The 22,537-nt window shown below is 62.5% G+C and overlaps 1 protein-coding gene across 10 annotated transcripts in view; it reads right to left on the minus strand.

The window, feature by feature from the left end:
• The window catches only part of KCNQ1 (potassium voltage-gated channel subfamily Q member 1), a 380,778-nt gene extending 362,158 nt beyond the window's left edge, over window positions 1-18,620 (minus strand). For all 10 annotated transcript variants that reach the window (XR_011251782.1, XR_011251781.1, XM_069565746.1 and 7 more), the window contains exon 1: window positions 18,149-18,620. Coding sequence is in view for 8 of the 10 variants with exons in the window: in XM_069565746.1 (XP_069421847.1) it covers window positions 18,149-18,510 (362 nt within the window). In the remaining 2 variants the exon portion in view is untranslated. The remainder of the gene's footprint in view (window positions 1-18,148) is intronic.
• Window positions 18,621-22,537: the final 3,917 nt, after the last annotated feature.

Genomic DNA, 22,537 nt, shown 5'->3' on the forward strand with positions numbered 1-22,537 from the left:
GAGGACACAGACCGCGGACAACCTGTACAGAGCAGGCGGGTGAAAACGGACTTGCATCTAGGACATCACAAAGAACCCTGACGTCACCAGCAAGAAAGCAAGCAGCCCACCCTTCCCAACCTTTCAGACCAGCTTCACCCGTAACCGCCCACATCTGGAGGCAGCCCAGATGCCCGTCGCCAGGCGAGCGGAGGCCCACATGGCCCGACTGCGGATGGCTGCTCCCCCGCTGTGAGGGGTGCGCAGCGCCCGGGACGAAGCTCTGGGGGTGCCGAGCGAGGCAGAGTGCTCAGGGCAGGGCCCCCCCACTCTGAAAACGCCAGCAAGCACAGACCTGGGGGCTGGGGGCAGGGCGAGAGGGAGGGCTCCCCAGGGACACGACACTTTGGGGGTTGACGGATGTGCCCGCCAAGCTGACGGTGGTTTCGGGAGACCTACATATGTCAAGACTGGTCAAGCTGCGTACTGGGTTGGCCGAAGAGTTCAAGAGTAACAGAAAAACCTGAACTTTGGGGCCAACCCAGTACCCTGAAGCAGTTAACTGGATGTCAGTTGTATCTCACTAAGCTGTTCCGAGGGCTTCCTAGGTGGCTCCAGTGGTAAAGAACCCGCCTGCCAATGCAGGAGACATAAGAGACCCGGGAAGACCCCCTGGAGGAGGGCATGGCAACCCACTCGAGTATTCTTGCCTGGAGAATCCCATGGACCGAGGAGCCTGGCGGGCTACGGTCCACGGGGTCACAGAGTCGGACAGGACTGAAGTGACCTCACACACACGCAAAGCTGTTCTGGAAAAAGTGTCCTGAGAAGGGGCCCATGGCAGGCACGCTGGCAGTAAGCTGGGCAGAAGCAGGCCTGCCTTGGGCCCCGAGACCGCCCCCTGGGGCCCCTGCACCCCGATGCCATCTCAAAGGCCTCTGCAAGGCCACTTCCTGACACAGGGTCCGCCCTCCCCCAGGGCACCTCAGCTGGCCCTCCGGCCACACCACGTGCCCTGCAGGAGGCTGGCCAGGCCAGGGGACAGTGCCCCACCCCTCCAGGAATGAGGGGACGGGACACAGTCAGCACCCGCCTCCCACCAGACCTGAGGGCCTTCACGGCTCAGCCTCAGCCCAGGAGCCGCTTGGGCGCGGGGTGTAAGCTCAACGGCCGCAGCCTTGCCCAGCTGCCCAGCCACAGCTTGGCCCCTCTTGCCTCCTGACCTCTCTGGGAGCGCCTCCCTCTGGCCCCCACCCCGGAGCCCCCTGCAGCACACATGGGCCCCCATGGCCTGGGAAGGGCCCTGGCCACACTGGCTGGCCATGCCCAGGATTGCCAGCCAGGCAGCTCTGGGAAGGTGTGGGGCATGCCCATGGGGTGCCCCCTGAGCAGTGGATGGACAGGACAGGGCAAGCAGGGCCTGGGGCCGCCACCCCCGACCTGCCGCGACCCGGAGCCCCGCCAGGGCCCTGGGAAGCGGCTGCAGAAGCACAGGTGAGCCATGGCATCCAGGCTGCTCAGGGGTACAGGGCACAGCGGAGCAGAAGGGACAGGGCGGCAGGCTGTGTCCCTGGGGACTCACTTGCCCGCTGGGCACTACCAAGGCACAGGCCAGCCCCCCAGGGGAGTGGCTGATGGGGGCAAGGGGCGTGGCCTCAGCTGAGCTGGACGCCAGGTCACATGGAACTGCAGGCCCAGGGCACTGAGGGGGAGGGGGCTGCCTGAAGCCCAGGCTCAGGGTTCATTCAGGCACCTGGCAGGTAGGGGGTGCCTGAAGCCTGAGACGCCCAGGGCTGGGGTCACTCATGAGCCTCAGCCTGGGGGCACAGACCCCATCCCAACGGGCCCATGACCACGGCGTCATCACAGGATGTCCCCAGGCCTGGCTTGGAGGTATGCCCCTGGGCTGGACACCACGCTGAGACCACACCGCTGTGGCTGGCTGTCCCCACGGGCGATGACTGCCTGGGAGGCCGCATCTCTTCCCAGCTCTCCTCTCATCGGCACCGAGGTCCTCCCTGGGGTCTGCGCCCCCCACTAGAAGGCACTGACCCTGGGGCCACTGGGAGCCGGGGACACGCCCACTGGCTCAGCGGACTGTGGACGAGGCCCACCCTTCAAGGAGACCTTCACCCTCTCCCCACGATGGCGCCCCTGCACCTGGCAGGGCTGCCCACAGCGTTCACCTGCCCGCTGCCCTCCAGGCCTGCTGGGTGCTGACCTCCTCAACCCTTCGTGAGCAGGGGCTCTAAGCCGCAGCCTGCCCTCCATGACACCAGGCAATGCCTTCACCGGCACAACTTGGGGGCGGACGCTACTGGTGTCTGGTGGGTGCCGAGGCCAGCGGTGCTGCTGCCCCAGAGAGTACAGGACGCCGCCCCCCTCACCGCCCCAGGAATGATCCAGATTAAAATGCCAGGAGCACTGGGGCAGGCAGGGGAGCCTACACTATAAACCGAAAGCTCTCACGATCCTCGGTGCAGATAAGACAGCTGAGGCCTTGCATGAAGCCGCCATCATGCCAGACACGTCCAGGGCGGGGGCACAGAGCCTGCCCGCCCCACACCACCCTGCAGACGGGAGCGCTCTCTCTTCATGCCCGCCTGGCAGTGCCTGCCCTCATGACACCGGCCAGCATTCCTGCAGCCTGGCTACCACGGGCAGGGCCAGCCAGCAGAGAGCTCTGCACAGGGCCTTCTGGCCTCCAGGATCATGTTCCCGGGGCAAGGCTGACACCAGAGGCCAAGCCCCAAGGTGGGGCAGATGTCTGTGACACCACCCTGATTCCCACTCCGGGACACACCCAGGGGACAGGAACACTGCCAGTCCGTCACCCCTCTGAGGACAGTGCCTCCTGACCCTCACTCTGCAAGGCCCCACCCTGTTCCTGCAAAGTGGGAGATGCATCGGGAATGGTGCAGACACAGAGGGGCAAGGCCCACCCTCTGGAGAGGAAGCCCAGGGTCTGCCCCACTAACACCCATCTGTCCAGGCCAGAGCTCAGCCAAGGCGGCCCCTTCTCCCACCCGTTCCCCCAGCTATAGGGCGGTCACTGTCCAGCCTCATCAGCAACACGTCCTGAGCAGAGCCTTCACCCAAGTTCCCTGGTCAAGGCTTCGGCCCAGGACCAGGGGGTGCAGTGCCCTTGCGCCCAGCCCCCACTCCGGGAGGCCATGCCAAGGCGGTCACCCAGCTCCCCGAGGAAGGGCGGGTCATGTTACCAGCTGGGCAGGTGCCACCAGGAACCACCCAGATCCAGAACCACCAGGGAGGCTCAGCTCCCACCAGGCCTGCCAAGCCGAGGATGACCTTCCTGCTCCCGGGGGCACCGCGGGTAGGCGAGCAGATGGGCCAGGCCGTCCTTGGGAGCTGCCCAGGCTCGGGGCCGACCACACATGCCTGTCCGTGGAAGCAAGCGTCAGGCTTCAAAGCCCCGCCCCAGATGCTCCTGTCTGGGGTCCCCCAATGTAGCGTGGTGGTGGGAGGCAGAGCACCAAGCCAGCCCACCCTTGGCGGGCCGGGCCCTGCATCCTCAACTCAGGCCCGAACACCTCGGGAACACCCAGGAGGCAGGGCACCTGCTCCAGTCACCAGCAGGCAAAGCGGCCCCTCATGGCCCCTGCGACACCCAGCAGGCCCCCAGGCTGCTGTCCCCCACCGCCAGGGCACAAGCCCCGGGCTGAGCTGGCCCAGAGCAAGAGGCCAGCAGCAACTCAGGGAGCAAGGGACCTTCCCGGGAGGTGGTCGACGCAGCCCTGCCACCCACCCTGATGGGACCTGGGCACGTGCCTGTCCCCTCGAGGCCTCCACCCACCTGACAGGCTGCGGGGCCATCGGCTGCCTCCCACCCTGCTGGGCATGAGCCCCTCCAGCTTGGACCCTAAGACAAGCCTGGCTGCAGAGGAGTCAGAGGTCTCCAGCCACCTGGCCGGGCAGAGGGCAGCCAGCGGCCGGCCCAGGGAACCACCCTAAGGGCCGCAGCTGCAGGGAGGGCCCAGCCTCCCTCCTGCATGGGCAGCCCGGCCCCCGGCTGGGCACAGGGGTCAGTGTTGTTGCAGCTGAAATAGAAACCAGGCTTCTCTGATAAAGAAGAAAAACAAAGAATCAATGAGCAGCCTGGAGAAAGACTATACACGGGCCTGAAAGAGCGAAGCCACTCGGAGAAGCGTTAGCTGTTACTACGGACACTTGTAGCCGGACTTGTCCTTCATAGCACTCGCTGCTCGCAGACCCCACAGGCCCTGGGAGCCTGCTGTCCGGGCCCTGGGGTGCCCTTCCTGCCCCAGGGCTGAGGCCTCTGGGAGGCTCGCCCCCCGCCATCAGCCAGCTCCTTTTGTCTCTGGGCAGGACCGCCCCAGACCTGGGCCGAGAGGGACCCAAGCGGGCAGTGCAGTCATGACCCTGAGAGAGGCTGGGGTCCCCTGAGAGAGGCTGGGGTCCCCTGAGAGAGGCTGGGCTCCCCTGAGAGAGGCTGGGGTCCCCTGAGAGAGGCTGGGGTCCCCTGCATGGCAGCCCTGCCTACACCCTGCAGTCCCTGCCCCCAAGTCTCCCCAAGAGCAGGGCCGGGGGCCCAGGCCTGTCCCAGCCCAACCCGGAGGCAGCCTCTGGATGCCGGTGGGCACGGATGCCTCACTGCCCTCCTGACCCCACACCACGCTCAACCCCCTCGGGATTCCCGGCCACTGGCAGGGTGAGGGGCCCCAGGACCTTGCGAGGGCCTGTGGGCTGCTGATGTTCATAAAGATGACCCTTTAAAATGATTTTTGAAACAACCAATATTTTCAAAGTGGAAAATTCAGAGAAGCAGTTTAAAAATTGCAACCCAGAACTCACACCCAGGGGTGACCACCAGGAGCCCCTCAGTGTCCACTTCTGGGCCACCCCATCCACTCGACTGTGCGTTTTGGGCCCTGTGACCCCGGGACTGACTGTCTGCTGCCAGTGGGCACTTGCTGCCTGCCGCGGTCACAGCCAGTCCAGGCTGCACGCGCCCCCCGGCGCCCCCGCTGACCACATTCTGCCTCACTGCAGACACAGCCCTTCATCTGGGTCCCCTGTGAGCAAACCAAGCCCCGTGCCCAACAAGGAGCCCCCGGGTGCCGGTTCCACCTTCCCCGTGATGGGTTTGCCGAGCACTTCCTGAGGAGCTGGCCCCAGGGGCATGGACCCTGGAGTGGCCGGTACAGCCAGGGGCCTGGTCAGCCGCTTCCGGGCTGACCTCCTCTTAAGAAGCATCCTGGATCTCAGGTAGCCAGGAGGCCACTGCTTAGAGCCTCGAGTCCTCCAAACCTGGGTCAGACCTCGGTCCCGTGGTCTCCGAGCTCCCTGAGCGAGCACCGAGTCACCCTGGTGGGGGAAGGGGGGCCCTCCCCAGGTGACTGCCTGCCACTCCACCCCCACCAAGGAGGCCCGCGGACACCCGGGGCAGCATGACTTGGCAGTGACGGGCGGCCTGCCAGAGACCTTGATAAGAGTGCGGGGGGGGCCTGTCCTGGGGATGAGGCCAGCGAGGCCCGCAGAACCCCCAGCCCCGCCCGTCCCCATCATGGCAAGGGCAGCCAGAACATTCCAGCGCTGCCTGGGAAGCGCCCGGGAGCGAGGTGCCCGCACCCCCGCCGAGCCGCCTGCGGGACCTTGGGCCTCGATCCAGGGGGCCAGGCGGGGGTGGGCAGAGAGCAGCCTCCACCCCCGGGGGCTTCTCACCCACTTCCTGTTCCATCCTCAGCCTAGGCACGGGGGTGGAGGGCAGGCCTCTCCAGGGACACAGGGGCTCACCTGACGCCGGTCAGGGACAGGCCGGGGGCAGAGCCATCGGGTGGGGCTCCCACCACGATCAGGCAAGCTGGGGCCTCCTGGGATCCACCTCACTGCCCTCACCCCCCCACCCGGCAGCCCAAGTGTCTCAAACACGCCGGGACCCTCACCTAGGCCCCCACACAGCTGCTGGGCTGGCTCGACTGAAGCTGGAGCTCTGCCCTCCCATCCCCCCAGGCCCCTCGCCCTGCCAGGCCTCCCTGAGCGGTTTGATTCTTTGTGGGGTCACCCTTCCCTTCCGCACCCCAGGGCATACGAGAGGTGGGCGGGAAGTACCCACAGAACAGCCAGGCCCGGCGCCGCGGGGTCTCCAGGGGACACGGGGGGCGCTGAGAGGACTGCCACTGCCCGAGGCTCCGTGGCACCTGAGGCAGCACGCTCCAGAAATGGAGCCCCTCGCTGGAGCCTGTGGGGCAGCCGGACAAGACGGTCAGAGGGAGGGGGCGAGTCCAGACCCAACGCCACAGACGTGCGCGGGCACTGGCCCCACCGGGCAGCAGGCTCCCAGCCTCACCCACTGCGGCGGGCAGCCCGGGGACCGTGCAGATCCACCCACGCGCCCACGGCCCAGGGTCTAGGCCACACAGGGCTCCCGTGGCGTCCCAAAGTGCCGCCCACAGGACAGCCCTCCCGAAGATAGGCCTGGGGACCCTGGCGGGACGGCGGGACTGGTCTCCCCCAACCAAGGACTTTCTGCAACTTTCCTAGGTCGTGGGCTTCAGCTAGGTTGTCCCAGGACAGCTAATCCACCCCAACCACCCTAGGGACGAGGCTGGCCAAAGTCACACTGCCTGTAGACCCGCTCAGGACAGCAGGTGACCAGTACACCCGGTGCATGCTGGGACCTTGTGGAGTCGTCCAGCCACCTGTCCACCCATCGACCCCCACGTCCATCCAACATCCCACTCTACATCTGTCTGTCCATCATCCACACCCACATCCATCCATCTGTCCATCCAACATCCAACTCTACATCCATCTGTCCACCCATCCAGTGCTACATCCCATCCATCCATCTGTCCATCCATCATTCTGCCTGTCCATCCACCCATCCAGTGCTACATCCCATCCATCCATCTGTCCATCCATCATTCAACCTGTCCATCCAACATCCAACTACATTTGTCTGTCCACCCATCCACTCGCCCATCCCTCGGGGACACTTACTCCAAGCTGTGCCCTGTACTGGCCCAGGGGTCCCAGACCCTCCCCTTATTCCACAGCAACTATAGGCCTCAAACTCCTGAGACCCAGGAAGCACCACGGGTGCACAGGGCTCCCTCCCATAGCAGGACCCCGTCCCCAGGAAGGGGCGCAGGGCCTCCGCCCCCCAGCGGACAAGACTGATGTGACGGCTCCCTGTGCACGGATGACAAGGCCCCCAAACAAGAAACCAGGAGCCTCGTGCCTGGGAGCAAGGGCACCTCCGAGATGGACCTCCCCAGCCACAGAGGCAGGACCTCCTGTCTCCCTTGACCCCCATCTTATGGCCGAGGGGCCTCGATGAGTCAGGGCGCTGGGTCTGACCAGGCCCACTGCTCCACACCTGCTGTGCCCCTAAGTGCCTGACCCCACCTGGGGAGGGAAGGAACCACTCAGACTGTGTGGATGAGACAACAGGCTGGCCAGGCTGTGGGCCAGTGATGCTGTGGCCCAAAGGAACGCATCGCAACAACGCTGAGGTGCAGCCTGGGGCTGAAGCTCCTCGTGAGGCCAAATCCATTGAGGGGGGTGTTACTCTGGACTTGTCGCAATGTAGCCAACAGGCACGTCCTCGAGTTGACTCCAAATCCCAAGACGGGGCCCCCGGGGCCCTGACCGGACGCCTGATTTCCCTCTTGGGGTGATGTTCCGGGCTCACCTCATGTGTCCCCTGCCCCAACCCTGCATGTGGACGTTTCCCCTGGACCTCTGGTGTCCCTCCAGGGAAAGGGAACCTGGAACCACAAACCGGGGGCCAGGGATGCTCAGAGCTACGGGTCCATCTTTCGGTCTAGCCCTTTCATGTAAACGAAGAAGCGTTTTGCTGTTGCTGGTTTTAATTGGAGGATAATTGCTTACAATGTAACGTTGGTTCCTGCCATATAACAGCATGAGTCAGCCATAAGGATACACGTGTCCCTTCTGGAAGTCCTCATTTCACACACTGTCGAAGCCTGGCTTGAAGAATTTTGAGCATTACCTTGCTAGCATGTGAAAGGAGCGCAATGGTACAGTAGTGTGAGCATTCTTTGGCATTGCCCTGCTCTGGGATTGGAATGAAAACTGACATTTTCCAGTCCTGTGGCCATTGCTGAGTTTTCCAAGTTTGTGGGCATATTGAGCGCAGCACTTTCACAGCATCATCTTTTAGGATTTGGCCACCTGATGAAAAGAGCCGACTCACTGGCAAAGACCCTGAGGCTGGGAAAGATTGAGGGCAGGAGGAGAAGAGGGAGACAGAGGATGAGATGGTTGGATGGCATCATCGACTCAATGGACACGAGTTTGAGCAGACTCCAGGGGATAGCGGAGGACAGGGAGCCTGGCGTGCTGCGGTCCATGGGGTCGCAGAGTCAGACATGAGTTAGCGGCTGAACACAGCACCTGCCAGCTCTTTTCTGCGCTCAGCGTCCCAGCGTTCAGGGACACCAGCATTCCTTGGCAGCCTCACCCCACGATTCCCACACAAGGCACTTAGAATAACAAAACAAATACCGCCACAGCCCTGACACCATCACAAGAGCACGCGTGCACACACTCAGCCCTGCTCGTCCTGAGCAGACAACCCACTGGCAGCAGTTCGTCTGAAATAAGACCCCTTCTGGGGATCATTCCACCCCGTCAGTGACGCTTAGGGTCACTTATGTTTCGAGGGACTTCTTTTTCTAGTTAAGATTTATTTAGGGATTTGGGAGATCGCGGGTTGCTTTTATATTTAAAATTATGGGAACTATTTACAAGGTTCCAAAGTCAAGCCCATACAACCATCAAATTACCCTTAGAAACGTTTGGGTTCTGTTATGTACCCCCTGCCCAGAGGCTCTGATCCTTCCACTACTTTTGCTCCTTAATATGAAGTTGAGGCAGATTCTTTACCGGCTGAGCCACAAGGGACGCTCGATATAAAGTATTTATCAGTGTCCCCTTTTATTAGAGGAGCCGCAGCTTGTTATATTTTTATCCACCGTCTGTGTGGGGTTTTTTTCCACGTAAAAATATTTCCTGACTAGACTACCCTGGTGGTCCGGTGGTTGAGAATCTACCTGCCAATGCCAGGGACGTGGGTTCAATCCCTGGTCAGGGAACTAAGATCCAGCACGGCACACCGCATGGCCAACACATAAAAATTTCCGTTAAAAAAAATCAAAATTAAAGAAACATTTCCTGGTAGTCACTCCGTTAAAGCATGTGGAGACTGCACTGTCCCTTAGTCTCGCCTGCACAATACTCTGCAGGCCGTGAATCCAAACGGCCTCCTACAGCTGGGCATTCGAGCTCCCCATCTTCTGCTGTTAGAAAGAACGCTTTAACAGTCAGCCTTGGGCTTCTCTCGTGGCTCGTTGGCAAAGAATCCTCCTGCCGATGCAGGAGACAAGAGTTCGATTCCCAGGCCGCAAAGACTCCATGGGCCGCAGAGCAGCTGGAGCCCCGGGGGCCGCAACTACTGAAGTCCGGGCTCCCTAGTGTCCACACTCCTCACCAAGAGACGCCCGCTGACCACAGCTACAGAGTAGCCCCTACTCACCACAACTAGGGACAGCCTGTGCAACAGCAACGAAGACCCGCACAGCCAAAAATCCAGTTTCCAAACAATTTAGAAATTCAATCAGCCCTGTGCACATGTACTTTGGTCTTGGCGGGGTGGGGGGAGAAGGGGGCAGTATCTTCAAGATAGGTCCCCGGAAGCGGGACTTCTGGGCCCAGGGGTATGGGCAAGCATGCTCGCGCCAGGCGCAGCCAAATGCCAAAGCCCGTTCCGCACGGAATCTACCATCTCGCAGGCCTTCCGGCGGCAGGGGCGGCTCTTCCCCACAGCCTCGGCTGCTACCAGTTGAGGGTGTCGGCCGCATTTCCACCGGCCCGGGGGACCCCGCAAAGCCCCACCTCTGTGTCTCTGACCTTCTTGCATGTCTAAGGAGCTGCCCGGCCAGCTGCTTTGCCCACGAACTCTCTCCACTCACATCTCTCCCTCATCTTTCTTGGGGCCACTGGGCTTTTCCTTCTCTGTTTTAGAAAGGCTCTCTGTCTTAGAGACATTAACCCTGTGGATGTATCTCAATCCTCCCTTGGTCTTCCAGCAGTCTCTTTACGTCTCACGAGCTGGTGGTGCCCATGAACGCCATCTCCCTCCCACACTGCTGCTGCTGCTGCTGCTAAGTCACTTCAGTCACGCCGACTCTGTGTGACCCCAGAGACGGCAGCCCACCAGGCTCCCCCATCCCTAGGATTCTCCAGGCAAGAACGATGGAGTGGGTTGCCATTTCCTTTTCCAATGCATGAAAGTACAGTAACGCTTCCCTAATGCGCCGGCTTTGAGCCACAGAGAAGCCTTCCCACCCTCACCCTCGGGCTGCGGAGGGTCCCTGAGTCTCCTCCTGGCGCTCGAGTGGTCCTCCAACCACTTGGGAGCCACCCCAGGGTGCAGCAAGAGAAGTCGGTCCACCCTCACCTGCTCCTCCCGGTGCGTCAACTACCAAAAACCGCGTTGGCTGGAGACGCTGCCTAGAGCTCCGTCTAAATCTCCGTGCGCGGTTGGGTGCGCACGTGGGTTTTCTTTACTCTGTTTTATTGCTTGTCCGCCTGCCAGTGCAACACTGCTTTTACTACCTGAGCTTTGTTTTATAACACTGTGAGCCTCCCAGCCAAGAACGTGGACGTGACTTCTGAGAGAGACCAGCTGGGGATGTCTTGGAGCAGAAATCCAGGCCACGTGGCCCATCGAGATGATACATCGCAAGCACGTGGCCACAGGGTTGCTCAGGCACCATGTGGCGCTCCCCTGGGTGCCCTGGGAACCCTCAGCTTCTCTCCATGAGGGGTGGGACACCTCTGGGTCAGGGGCCTGTCCCTCTGGGTCAGGGCTCCTCCTGTGGGCCCTTCTCAGCAGGGTCAGCCTGGCAGTTGAGGAGGGGCCCCTGGCCCAGACCGGGGGGCGGCATGTGGTGAAGTGGGGGTCCTGGCATGGCTGGGCATCTCCATGTGGAGAAGTGTTCCAAGGCTGGAGGGACTCAGGGGCAGGGTGGGGACTCTGGTTCCTTTTTCTGACTTCCTCTAGACCTTTGCACAGTGCTCAGCAGCAAATTTGGCAGGAGGATATGGAGGGACTGTCCCAGGGCGTGCTTTTCAGAAGATGAAGAGAAGGAAGCCCACCCCTGAGAGACACAGAGGGGAAGCCCACAGCCCCTGGTCTCTGGTGGATACCCGATGGGCAGGGGAGGCCAGGAGCATGCCTCGGACAAGAGACAGGCGTGGGACCGGTGCTATGGGAGGTGAGAAGAGGGCAGCCATCAGGCACTTCCTCGACACGGCCGGGGGGGCCTCTGCAGAGCGGGGTATGGGCCAGCAGGGGTGGGTGCCCACGCGCACACCAGGCGTGATACAGGGAACCTCAGTGTCGGAAGAGATCCAGGCAGAAGTAGAGAAGCTTTCTGGGGTGGCTGAGCCAAGCAGCCTGGCCTCAGGTTCCCTATCACAAGTCACTGAGCAGAGAAGGTGAGCAGAGACCAGGCCCGAGGCCCAAGTGGTCAGGGCGGGCCCAGGGGCGGCCGCTGCAGCCCCTGTGAGGTGGGCACAGTGTGTGCGTGTCAGGGGGCTGCTGCGAGCGTCCTCCTCTGACAGGAGGAGCCCAACATCCCACGGAGTGCCTGGGGCCACAGCTGGGCCTCCCTGCGCCCGGAGCCCAACATCCCACGGAGTGCCTGGGGCCGCAGCTGGGCCTCCCTGTGCCCGGAGCCCACCACAGACACCGAAACGCGGCCTCCCTGGGCCAGGCGTCCCTCCTCGGGCACGGAGCACGCACCCACGGGGGCTCCGGCCCCTCCTCAGGACACACTCCCTTTGCAGGCTTTCCGCCCGGGCAGCGAGGATCCGCTCCCGCCCAGCAAGGGCTGCTGTGAGGATGGAGGCATTCCAGGAGGAAGGGCCCTGGAAAGACCCCCCTCCACGAACACTCGGGGGTCTGCAGGACTCTCCTGCAGCCCCAGGAGGGTCCCGGGGTGCCTGCCCATCACTCTCTGAGCTCACCCGCCTCCCCAGCTCAGGAATGTCGCTGGATAAAAATACCCACAGCCAGTGTCATCAGTCCCGCCCGCCTGTGGGGCTCAGGGCTGCCGGGCACGGGCTGACCGCCACAGCCAGGCCGCAGGGCTTCTGGGCTTCCTGGGCCGCACACCACGTGACCCCGCCCCCAGTACCTACGCTTGCTGGGTGCGGGCTGTGCATCGAGACAGCTTCCAGTGGCCCTGCCCACCCACTCGGACCCTTCAATGCCCAGGGGCACTGAGAACAGTGCACACTAACGCCCCACCAGCTCCGGAGCAGCTGAGCCACTGGGGGCTCTGAGCACCATGGAACAGGGTGGCCATGAGGGGTGGCACGGCTCTGCCTGGGGCAACATGGGAAGGCTTCCTGGAGGGGGAGGCCTCCGAGCTGAGCCTCAGCCTGTGGTTCCGGGCAGCAGGGCTTTAGGGCAGAGACCTAAAACAGCCCATCAGGGCCTCCAAAGGCCAGGCCCCCACCCACAGGGTGGCAGCCCCCGGAGTGGACAGCCAGGGACCAGTCAGGCTGGCACGTCCGGGGAGGCCCGGCCTGTGTCCCAGATGTAGCTTCCTTTTCTCCTCTCTTCCCCCAACAAACGGGGGCACCCACCCCTCACGGGCCCACGCCACCCCAGGGTCAGCATTACGACCCCCGCCCAGGGCCTCCACAGGCCTGCCCAGATCCTGGGCAGGATGAGCCGCAGGCTTTGGAGTCGGGCAGCCTTGGGCACACCAGCTGTGTGACCACAGGCCCGTGCCCTCCCCTCTGTGGGCCTGGATTTGCACAGGGCACAGGCCCATCCCTCTCCACCTTCCTCCAGGGCCCAGGGAGAGCCAGGCTGCTCCTCTGCCCCAGCACCTGCACCCACGGGGCTCAGAGAAGGGGCCCAGGGTCACCTGGACCAGCCAGCGGAAGGCGAACCATGGCGGGACCAAGTGTCATCGCACGATCGGAAGCCGCGTGTAAGAATGGCCCCTGGGGCTCAGGCCCCTGGGGTCACAGCTGTCATTCCACCTGCAGCAGAGCTGGGCCCCGGCCCTCGCCAACTGCACCCCTGCCTTCTGTGAGGTCTGGGGTGGTCACAGCACCCCAGGGACTGTGGGAGGGAGAGCCCTGGCCCTCTCTGCGCTCGGGACAGACTGCAGCCACCTGACCTGCCTAGGGACCCCAGGCCACCTCCATGCTCTGCCCCTTGCTCCAAAGCGCCTTCCTGGGGAGGAAGCCGGCCTTGCCAGGCCCCCCATCCAGACCCAGAGCCTCGACGCCCGAGGTGAAAGGTCAGGTGGCGGAGCTGGCCCTCACTCTCCCCGCAGCAGAGCCCAGGCGCCTCCACATGTGCGCGTCTGCGGCATCTCCCGGCATGACCGCACCTGTGGACGCCGTCTCCGCCTCACGGGGGCTGCACGTGGCACCGTCCCGGTGGCCCGTCTCACCGGGGGCAGGAGCCACGAGAGATGCCACACAAGCTGAGAGTCGGCTCAGAACGCGGTTTGAGAAGAGCTTCCCCGGGTCCCTGGACCAGACCAGGAGGTGGGGGTGCTCGGCCCAGGGTCCCCATCAGGAGCACCTCCCCACTCGGCACCCGGCACCCAGAGCTGGTGGGAAACCAGGACCTGGGCCCCTGACCACGGACACCTCTGGCTTCTAGCAGCGTCCCCAGGGCCCGCTGCTCTGCTGAGCCCTGTTCACGCTGAGGAGTCAGCCTGAGAGCTGGCTTCTGCAGGGGGAGGCCTGCGAGCTGCCGCACCTCCAGAAGCCAGGGCGTGGGAACTGGACACCCCAGGTGGAGCCCGGGCCCCGGGTGGGCGGGCGGGGGGTGCAGCGCCCCAGGCCCGCCTTGGCTGCACCGGCGTCTGTCTCCTCTGGGCCAAACCCCACCCCGGCTCCACGAAACCTGCTCTAGGCAGCTCCCCAGGCACAGGCGCCGAGTGCTAACGCACCCTTCCTGCCCCTCCTGCCCCTCCAGCCCCAGGCGCAGGCTGGGGCCATGGGCACCGAGTCCCCGGGCAGCTGACGGTTCAGCACCAGGCACGGGCAAGCATTCCCTCCCACCTGAGCAGCCCTGCCCGAAGGTGCCAGCACACACCAAGCCTGCCGCAGAAGAGGGGATGGGGACTTGGGGTGGCCCAGCCACGGGGCAGCAGGGGGTATGAAGCCTGGGCCCTGCTGGGGACTGAGCGCCCGGCCAGCCCTGTGTCCTGCACCAGGCCGCCCCCTGGCCCCAGACCCTCGCATGCACTGGTGCGCCTTCCAGCTCAGGGGCCCCCGCCTCCCAGACCATCCCTCCCCTCCCACTCTGCCTCCTAGGAGCCCTCCTCCCCTGCTGGCGGGCCCTGGTATGAGGGACACAGGGGGCTCCCCAACTAACACCAGGCCAGGACGAGGCACTGGACACGCAGAGGGCAGTGGGTCCAGAAACAGTTGGATGGATCTAGGGTGGCAATGCAGGGTCTCCAGACAGCAAGGGGGAGACCAGGGACCGGGTCCTGGAGGACGTGACGTGGGGAGTAGAAGGAACCCCCCCTAGCTTCCCAGGGTGTTGGGGGCCGAGCAACAGTTAGCAGGAAGTCGTCAGTGTGAGTCACTCAGTCATGTCCAACTCTGTGCGACCCCATGGGCTGTAGCCCGCCCGCTCCTCTGTCCATGGGATCCTCCCGGCAAGAACACTAGAGTGGGTTGCCATTCCCTTCTCCAGGGGACCTTCCCAACCCAGGGATCGAACCCAGGTCTCCTGCATTGCGGGCAGATTCTTTACCCTCTGAGCCACCAGAGAAGCCTCGGGGCATCCTTAAGGGCACGGTGGGGAGACCAGGGAGCCCGACCACCTCTGTCCTCCCCTACCAGTTCCCCTTCCGGGCCTGTAAGACCCTGACTTGAGCCTGGGGTGAGAGCGGCACCAGGGACCGGGGAGGGGGGATACACTCAGCAACCGGCCTCCACTTTCCGAAGGGTGGACGGGCTCTGCCCAGCAAACAGCCAGGCCAGCTGCCAGCACCATCAATGATTAACGCCCGCTGTGAAGGTGCCGCCCAAACCGCCAGGAAGTGGTTAGGAACCCGGGAAGGGCAGGGTGGCGGGAGGACAGGGATGGGACGGGATGCACTCCCGGGCGCCCCACCACAATCCCCCAAGACTCCCCCCAGTGTCCAAGCTTCTCCCCACCAGCAGGGACGTGGGTGGAGGGGACTTGGGGAAACCGAGGCAGGGGGTCTGCCTGTGTTACCCTGCAGCTCCCAAGAGGTGGGGTTTGGGGGAAGGGGTGTCGGGGAGGAACGAGGAGGGGAGAGGGCAAAGCAGTGAGGAGCGGTTCCGGGGGCCCCTGGCCTGGCAGGAGGGACGAGGAACCTGGGGGCCCCGTCCACCCAGCCTTCCATGGTCAGAGGCGGGGGCCCAGGCCAGTGGTGGGGCCGGCTGCTACAGAATCCATGGGCCTGCCTCCAGTGCAGGCATCCCCCCCAACCAGACAGCCCCTCCAAGGCCCATGAGCAGAGAGGCCACGGCCCCCGCCATGCCCTGAACTAGAGTAGACACCGCCCCACAGTGAAGAGCCTCAGACCAGGACTGGGGGCAGCGGGCAGGAAGCCCAGGCGGGCAGGGGCAGTGCCCTGGCGGCGGCCTCCTGCCTCCTGACCCCGGCAAACGGGGCAGGCCAGGCGCGCACAGGAAGGGCTGCTCTCCTCTTGGCCGGAGAAGGGGTTCCCCGACCAGGAGGGGGGACAGGATATCCTGGCCTCCTTCCCCAGCTGCGCCTGGGACAGCATGCCCAGCCCCGCGGGGCTGCAGACAGCAGCTCTCACACCCGCCCAGGCCCCAGCCCTTCAAGGCCAGGCTCATCCTTCCTGGGCCGGAAATCCAGCTCAGCCTGGGTCGTAACAACCATCCTGCCCCTTTCACAGTCGGCCTCACCAAGGACAGAGCTCTCTCTCTGCTGTCTCGGACCCTGCCAGAGCCGCAGCGGGTACCGTCCACCCCTCTTCTCGGGGCTGCGACCAGCCTCTGGCCACTCAGCCCAGGCTGCCCCTGCTGACCCAGCTTGAAGCCAGGTGCCCTCGAGAGACTGGCCAATTCAGAGAGTGTCCCGTGGCTTTTGCCTATCTCCTAGAGACGAGAGGACACCTTCCCAGGCCCCAGGGAAGCCACGTCCCCTGCCCAGCCAGAGTCCACCTGCAGCCCCACCCTGCATGGGGGGCTGCACACCCTGCGTGGGGGGCTGCACCCGCCTCTTATGGACAGGGATGCGAGCGGGAAGACTGGCCCAAGGTCACCAGCCCACCCGCAGGGCCTCGCCTCCCCAGCTCCTCTTCCCCACACAGGGAAGCCGCTGGGCCACTGTCTCCAGAGGCCACCACGGTCCGCAGAAGCCACCCCGGCCCTACAGCTCCTCGGGAGGCTGGGCAAGGCAGACCGAGCTGAGCAAACTTCCGAGAGCTAAACAATCGGAATCAGGAAGAAAACACAAGCGCGAGCAGCGACTTCCTCTGGGGTGCGGCGGGCCCTCTTCCTCCACAAGGCACCGCGGCCGCCAGGGAGCTGGGGCGAGGCGAGCGCCCCCGGGCCTGTGACCCCGGGATGTGAACCAGTGGCGTGTCTGCAGGCCCCTCACTCAGCAGCCCTCGGGGGATGTGGGGGCACTGCTGACCCCTAAGCGGTGCTCTGCCTGGTCCTCCCATCTGTGCCCGGAGCTGGCACACAGGGTCCCGGCCAGAGAGGCGGCTGGGCAGGGTCTGCTTTGGGACCGGCTGTGGGCTCCCACACGGTGGGCACCTCGGGATCTTGGGGCCCAGCAGCTGACGGCAGTGCACGGCAGCTCCCATGAACCTGCTGTTGGCGGGTGCTCACACAGCAGCATCAGGCGAGGCGCGGGCCCCCGGTGCCGGTGCACACACACACCCCCAAACCCCAAGACAAGCCTCTGCCGCTGCAGCCAAGGGCAAGGCCACCCTCTCCGCAGATGGCCATGGCCACGGCTAGGCCCCCTCTGCCCCGGTGGGAGGCGGGAAAGGGGGCTGGGGCAAAGGCTGGAGGACCGTGGCCCCTCTGTGCCTCTGAGGACACTGTCTCCAGGCTTGGCCCTGCTGCTCCGGAAAGGCCACCCTGCCCGCACCCCTAGTACCCCCTGAGCTCGGAGGGGAGAAGGTGAGGGATGCAGGCTGTGCCCCCCACCTCGCCGCGCCCACCGAGACCCTGCTTCACGGCCGCCCCTCTGCTCCCTGGGGTTCCAGGGACAGCCATGGGCACCCTGCAGCCAGGGGTCTCCCAGCCCCAGGCCAGCCAAGGTGGGAGGGCCAAGCACCCGCCTCGACCGATGGGAGATCAGGGGAGGTCCCTCTGGGCAGCCCCCAGAGCAGCCCACAGATGCCAAGCCCAGGCTCTGAGGCCGGCACCACACGGAGAGGCCACCAACCAGGCTGGGCCAGGCGGGAGTAGGGCCAGGTGCCGCCAATAGGACCCGGCTCTGGCCTGGCGCACGGCTTCCTCTGATCCACCACCAACCAGCAGAGTCAGGGCCCCTCTCTCTCCTCTCGCCCCAGCCCTGACCCCTCCAGGCCCCTCTGCCTCAACCCAGATTTCTAGGAGCCGGGTCAGGGTCACGTGGGGCCATGGGCACCCCCCTCAGCCATGCTGACGCCTCAGCCAAAGCACAAGGCCGGCCACCGTCTGCCAAAGCCCTGCTCTGCTGACCGGGGAGACCACCCCTGTTGGGGGGCACCGGGACCCTGTCTTCTCTTGTTTCTCAGCCCCCCAGAGTTCTCTCCCCTGCAAACGAGCTCTCTCGCAAGGATTAACACCTGGGCCAGCCCTGCGGGGCCCAGCAGACCAGCCCCGAGCACGGGCATTGCTCCCAGCTGGCTCTGCCACCCACACACATGCCCGGGCAGCACCAGCGGGGAGCTCCGCACCGGCGCACGGTCAGACCAACAGGGCCCTGCGCTTCACCTGACAGGCTCCCCGCTGCCGCGATCTTTCCCGTTAACCCTGCCCTTCCCTCCCGGCTTAGACCCGCCGCTCCGGCAAGGTCCCTCCGGCAGCAGGTGGCACGGGGACTTCGCTGCCCGCGCGCCCTCCCCAGCCCCGCGGAAAGCCCTTCCCCGCGCCGGCCGCCGGCGACACTCACACTGCGAAGTGGTAGACGAAGCACTTCCAGCCGGTGGGGCGCTCGAGGAAGTTGTACACGCGGCCCTGGACGTGAGTGCGGGCGAGCAGCGGGCGGCGCGCGCTGTAGATGGAGACGCGCGGGTCCAGGCTCACGGGCGGCCGCGGGCCGAGGTCGGCGGCGGCGGCGGGGGGCGCGGGGCCCGGGGCGCCAGGCGGGGCGATGGGCGCGTAGAGCGCGCTGCCTGCGGGGCTGCCCTCGGCCAGCTCCAGCGAGAAGGGGCACTTCTTGGCCAGGCCCGCGCTGCCCCGCCGGGCTCCCGGCAAGCGGCCGCCGCCCCAGCGCTTCCTCTCCGCCCTGGGAGGGGAGGTGGCCGCGGCCATGGCCAGGCAGGGCCCGCGGTGGGCGGCAGGAGCTGCGGCAGCGGCGGGCGCCCGGGCGCGTGCGGGAGGCCGCTGCCGCCAGCCCCGCCGGGGCCGCTGTCCGCCGGGCCGGGCGTGGGGGGCGGGGCCGGTGCCGGGGGCCGGGCCGGGGGTGGGCGAGCCCCGCCCCAGGCCGGACGCCCCGCCCCGCACCAACCTGTGCGCGCCCGGCGCCCCGGCGCGCCCGGCCGGCCCCGCCCCGTCTGCGCCCACCTGCTCGGCCCGCCCTCCCCACCTGCTCGGTCCGCTCCATCCCGCGCTCCGCGCTTCTCCGCCCGCCTGCGCCCACGTGCTCGCAAACGCCAAGCCCACCTGCGCGGCCTGCGCGAAGCTCCTACATAAGCCAGCAAGGGCGGCGCGAGGTCCGCAGGGTGCCGGCACCGCGAACTGCCTGGGCAGGAGGACGGAGTGGGGCGTGGACACCCTCTTCACTGGCTCTGAGTCCCTCCACAGAGGGTAGCGGGGAGGAAGGGCTCACCGGGAGGATGGCGGCGAGGCCCCGTGAACTATCTGGGCCTCCCAGGGCGCCCCAGCGCACGCTGCAGGGAGAGAACGCGGTCGGGTCGGTGCCCACAGAGCCAGTGAACTCTGCAGGCCAAACGGGAGCGTTCGGGCCCTCGTGGGTCAGCATCTGGCCCGCTGGGGCGCCGTGTGCTCCGGAGGACGTGGGAGTTCCTGCAGGCGCCGCTGCCCAGGGCTGCTGGGGCAGGTCAGGGGAGAGGCCTTGGAGAACCGCTTTCTCGTCCTCCTCGCCCTCTGGACACGGCTGCTGTGGTGCCCTGTCTCCCCTGAATGGCGAAGGTGTCCAGGTGGATCAGAAGGACTCGAGTCCCCTACCCAGCACTGGTATTTCAGTCCCTGCACGTTGACTGGCGTCAGGGAGAAAGGATGTCAAGCAGAAAAAAAAACTGGCCTCTGTTAGGACGTTGCCCCGGGCAGAGGAATAACTGCCCACCACATCAGGGACCCGCAACCTGGGAGACGCTTCCCAGGTCTTGACTGAGCACCCTGGGCTGCTTTATCTCATGGACTCTCCCATCAGAAAGGCAGTTCTATGGAGGATTGCTACTACTGTGAAGATTTGAGGGAAAAACGAGGAAGCGGTAGGTGAGGCAGAGTAATGCGAGTTTCCAGGTGAGAATATTTGATGAACTTCCCAGCTGGCTCAGTGGTAAAGAATCCGCCTGCAACGCAGGAGACACGGGAGATGTAGTTTGATCCCTGGGTTGGGAAGATTCCCTGGAGAAGGGAATGGCAACTCCGGTATTCTTGCCTGGGAAATCCCATGGACAGAGGAGCCTGGTGGGCTACAGTCCATGGGGTCACAAAAGATTTGGTGACATGACTTAGCAACTGAGAGCTGAGATTCTGCAAATACAGCTCAGAAAGTGGAGTAAAAGAGAGAGGGCTTCCCTGATGGCTCGGTGGTAAGGCATCTGCCTGCCATTGACGGAGACGCGGGCTCAGTCCCTGACCTGGGAAGATGCCACGTGCTGTGGAGCAACTAAGCCCGTGAGCCACAACTGCTGAGCCAGTGCTGCAGAGCCAGGAGCCATAGCTGCTGAAGATCCGCGCCCTGGAGGCCCTGCTCCGCAGCACAAAAAGCCGCCACAGGGGAAGCCGCACACCTGTGGAGAGCAGGCCGTGCTCGCCGCAACCGGAGAAAAGCCGGTGCAGCAAGGGAGACCCAGCAAAGCCAGAAATAAAGTATCCAAAAACTCAAAAAAAGAGAGGACTTGGATCAACATTTAAGTTTAGAGAATGTTCAATACCTTTCAGGAAAACTCTTCTTCTTTGCTTCCTTTTTCTCATATATTTTTCCCAATTACACAGGAACCAATGAGACTATCATTCAAATGTGAACAGAAAGATCCTATCCAAAATATCAACACTGATTCAGCTATGATGTAGTTATTAGTGTTACGTAACGAGGTGTTTTGAACCTATGTTTAAAATTCAGTGCTTTTCTGTTGGTGGGAATGTAAACTGATACAGCCACTACGAGGAACACTATGGAGATTCCTTTAAAAACCAGGGATAAAACTACCATATGACCCAGCGATCCAAATACTTGACATATACCCTGAGAAAACCAAAAGTCAAAAAGACACAGATACCCCAGTGCTCCCTGCAGCACTGTTTACAATAGCTTAGGCATGGAAGCCAAAGATGGAGAAGCTCTATACAGTCAGCAAAACAAGACCGGGAGCAGATTGTGGCTCAGATCAGGAACGCCTTATTGCCAGATTCAGACTTAAGTTGAAGAAAGTGGGGAAAACCACTAGACCATTCAGTCAGTCCAGTTGCTCAGTCGTGTCCGACTCTTTGCGGCCCCATGAATCGCAGCACGCCAGGCCTCCCTGTCCATCACCAGCTCCCAGAGTTCACCCAGACTCACGTCCGTCGAGTGCGTGATGCCATCCAGCCATCTCATCCTCGGTCGTCCCCTTCTCCTCCTGCCCTCAATCCCTCCCAGCATCAGAGTCTTTTCCAATGAGTCAACACTTTGCATGATGTGGCCAAAGTACTGGAGCTTCAGCTTTAGCATCATTCCTTCCAAAGAAATCTCAGGGTCGATCTCCTTCAGAATGGACTGGGTGGATCTCCTTGCAGTCCAAGGGACTCTCAAGAGTCTTCTCCAACACCACAGTTCAAAAGCATCAATTCTTCAGCGCTCAGCCTTCTTCACAGTCCAACTCTCACATCCATACATGACCACAGGGAAAACCATAGCCTTGACTAGACAGACCTTAGTCAGCAAAGTAATGTCTCTGCTTTTGAATACACTATCTAGGTTGGTCATAACTTTTCTTCCAAGGAGTAAGCGTCATTTAATTTCATGGCTGCAATCACCAGCTGCAGTGATTTTGGAGCCCCCCAAAATAAAGTCTGACACTGTTTCCACTGTTTCCCCATCTATTTCCCATGAAGTGATGGGACCTGATGCCATGATCTTCGTTTTCTGAATGTTGAGCTTTAAGCCAACTTTTTCACTTTCCTCTTTCACTTTCAAGAGGCTTTTTAGCTCCTCTTCACTTTCTGCCATAAGGGTGGTGTCATCTGCATATCTGAGGTTATTGATATTTCTCCCGGCAATCTTGATTCCAGCTTGTGTTTCTTCCAGTCCAGCATGTATGACCTAAATTGAATCCCTTATGACTATACAGTGGAAGTGAGAAATAGATTCAAGGGAGTAAATCAACAGAGTGCCTGATGAACTATGGACGAAGATTCGTGACACTGTACAGGAGACAGGGATCAAGACCATCCCCATGGAAAAGAAATGCAAAAAAGCAAAATGGCTGTCTGGGAGGGCCTTACAAACAGCAGTGAAAAGAAGAGAAGCAAAAGGCAAAGGAGAAAAGGAAAGATATACTCATTTGAATGCAGAGTTCCAAAGAATAGCAAGGAAAGATAAGAAAGCCTTCCTCAGTGATCAATGTAAAGAAATAGAGGAAAACAATAGAATGGGAAAGACTAGAGATCTCTTCAAGAAAATTAGAGCTACCAAGGGAACATTTCATGCAAAGATGGGCCCCATAAAGGACAGAAATGGTATGGACCTAACAGAAGAAGAAGATATTAAGAAGAGGTGGCAAGAATACACAGAAGGACTATACAAAAAGATCTTCATGACCCAGATAATCACGATGGTGTCTTCACTCACCTAGAGCCAGACATCCTGGAATGTGAAGTCAAGTGGGCCTTAGAAAGCATCACTATGAACAATGCTGGTGGAGGTGATGGAATTCCAGTTGAACTATTTCAAATCTTGAAAGATGATGCTGTGAAAGTGCTGCACTCAATATGCCAGCAAATTTGGAAAACTCAGCAGTGGCCACAGGACTGGAAAAGGTTAGTTTTCATTGCAATCTCAAAGAAAGGCAATGCCAAAGAATGCTCAAACTGCCACACAATTTCACTCATCTCACACACTAGTAAAGTAATGCTCAAAACTCTCCAAGCCAGGCTTCAGCAGTACATGAAC

Source organism: Ovis canadensis, chromosome 21 (genome assembly GCF_042477335.2).
Source record: "Ovis canadensis isolate MfBH-ARS-UI-01 breed Bighorn chromosome 21, ARS-UI_OviCan_v2, whole genome shotgun sequence".
NCBI lineage: Eukaryota > Metazoa > Chordata > Mammalia > Artiodactyla > Bovidae > Ovis > Ovis canadensis.